Source organism: Priapulus caudatus, unplaced genomic scaffold (genome assembly GCF_000485595.1).
Source record: "Priapulus caudatus unplaced genomic scaffold, Priapulus_caudatus-5.0.1 Scaffold643, whole genome shotgun sequence".
Lineage (NCBI taxonomy): Eukaryota > Metazoa > Priapulida > Priapulimorpha > Priapulimorphida > Priapulidae > Priapulus > Priapulus caudatus.
The window spans coordinates 117,644-120,125 of record NW_014577704.1 but is presented as its reverse complement, the minus strand read 5'-3'; the positions used below and the strand labels follow the sequence as shown (position 1 = coordinate 120,125).

At 43.9% G+C, this 2,482-nt stretch overlaps 1 protein-coding gene across 1 annotated transcript in view; it reads left to right on the top strand.

The window, feature by feature from the left end:
• The window catches only part of LOC106812397 (multiple PDZ domain protein-like), a 118,603-nt gene that overhangs the window by 27,041 nt on the left and 89,080 nt on the right, over nt 1-2,482 (top strand). Inside the window, exon 4 of the mRNA XM_014816268.1 lies at nt 298-445. Within this exon, the coding sequence (XP_014671754.1) occupies nt 298-445 (148 nt within the window). The remainder of the gene's footprint in view (nt 1-297; nt 446-2,482) is intronic.

Here is a 2,482-nt window from a genome sequence, read left to right as displayed (position 1 = left end):
ATATCAGATTGATAGCATGTAAGAGTAATATCATATAAGAGTAATATCATATCAGATAAATATCATATCAGATTAATACCATATCAGATTAATACCATATCAGAGTAGCATCATATAAGATTGCTAGCATATAAGAGTAATATCATATCAGATAAATATCATATCAGATTACTATCGCATCATAGTAACACCGTATCAGTAGCGAATGTAAAAGCTAATGTGTTTTTTTATAGTTTTTGTTCACGCCTGACCACGTGGATAAACTCCGCCACCAACTCTGCTGCTCCGTACTTTCAGGCTTCCATGCAAGCACAGGGACAGGAGGGACCCCTGGTGGACATAAACGGGTATGAGCCGGATACGGAGATGGAGACGTTTCAGGTGCAGCTAGCGAAGGATGAGGGCGGCCTGGGCATCACCATCGCTGGCTACATCGGTGAACGCGGTAAGCATCCTTCTCTCTCTCTCTCACACACACACACAGACACACACGCACGCACACAGCTAGCAAAGGATGAGGGCGGCCTGGGCATCACCATCGCTGGCTACATCGGTGAACGCGGTAAGCATCCTTCTCTCTCTCTCTCTCACACACACACACACTCAGACACACACGCACGCACACAGCTAGCAAAGGATGAGGGTGGCCTGGTTACATCGGTGAATGCGGTAAGCATCCTTCTCTCTCACACACACACATACACGTTCTTAGATAGACTAACCTTCTTTACGAGGTGCCATGACCCATGGCCAATGACTCATGACCAATGACCGATGACTCATGACCCATGACCAATAATCCATGACCCATGACCAATGCCCATGACCCAATGACCCATCACCAATGAATCATGACCAATGACCCACGATCATTGGAGAATCTATAGAGAGAAATAAAGACTATAAAATACAAGCATATAAGAGACTATAGCAGTCTGTTGACGTATCATGTGAACTTATACTGCTTCTTCGTTTCAGTTGAACACAGAATGGGCTCAAGTCGAGATCATAGACCTTGTCAACGATGGCTCAGGCCTGGGCTTCGGCATTGTTGGAGGCCGAAGTACGGGGGTCGTTGTCAAGACCATCCTACCAGGGGGCGTGGCGGACATGGTGAGTGACATATCCCTCTACGTTGACGATGTCTGCGACCAATGCTTAACCCGGCTTTGTGATGAATCGCAATTAACCACTGAACTTTGCCTGAACGGTATTTGTCAACGTGTAACTGTAAACGTGTCTGTATTCCCTCGTAACAGAGTAGTAGCAGCAGTACCACCCAAAGGTACTCCTCCGTAACAGCAGTACATATCGGAAGGGGTTCTTTGTTGCATAACCCTTGCGCATTAGATTTCGTCAACTCGCTCGTATGTTAACTGCGATACAACACCCGCTTTGTACCTTAACAACACATACACATAATATCAGGGGTTAATAATGACAAACGTTGTTTAAATTTGTCATTATTAACTCCTGATAATATACTCATGCTAGATACACACGGGGTACGTTCACTTTCGCCCCCCCCCTTGCGAGTTAAGTCGCTGTGATTTCCCCTCTAGTATTCATAGCGCGATATGTGCTATAACGTGCTGGGATGTAACGCGCATGCGCAGTGCGAGCGACCGCAGCGCCGCCACGTGCCTCAATCGATAATTTGCGAGCAGAAATATAATTACGGCATTCCCCGAGTGTTACGAAAACGAAGACCTCGAAAACGAAGACCCAAAAACGAAGACCCCCACAACCAGGCCATTAGTAGGCCTACCACAACATCGAGGAAGAGTCTGCTAGTGCCCTGACGTATAAAATATGGTATTTTGGCAGTTTGATGAGGGTCTTCGTTTTCGTAATTTGGGGGTCAAATCACGAAAACGAAGACCCCTCTAGATTTCATCGATAACGCAACGGATTCGCTCAAAAATACAGTACGAAGAACAGTCAGCCGAAGACTCATCATGCTTGCGGAAACACTGATTAATTTTGTCCTATTTTGATCAGCCGCCTTTCAGATCTAGACATACAAGAGTAATAATATAATAATGGCTTTATTGGCATCTTGTAACAACTATTTACATCAATATATTGATCCAATAAAGAAATATGGAAAAGAGTATATTGTGATGAAACACAAATTGAGCTCACTTTTAATAACGTTTATTATAAACTTGAATTCGAAACTAATCGAAGAGCTTCAACTAAGAACGATTGATTGAATGATTTTTGCACCGAAGGGATCTCACATTAAAAAGACAGTAACATATGTTGAAATCGTACAGGATTGAAATCCCTAATTTAATGAGAGCGTCCTCCAACATCATAACGCGCACTTTTATCAACATTCAAACCAAGTGCCTTATCGTACAACCTGGAGTTTTGCTTCAGTTATAAAACGTGCTGCTCAGTCGTGCAACGAGTTGAGCTTTATAAAGGCAGCGCCCTATTTTGTTTAGGCCATGTACGTGATTACTGGCCATACGCC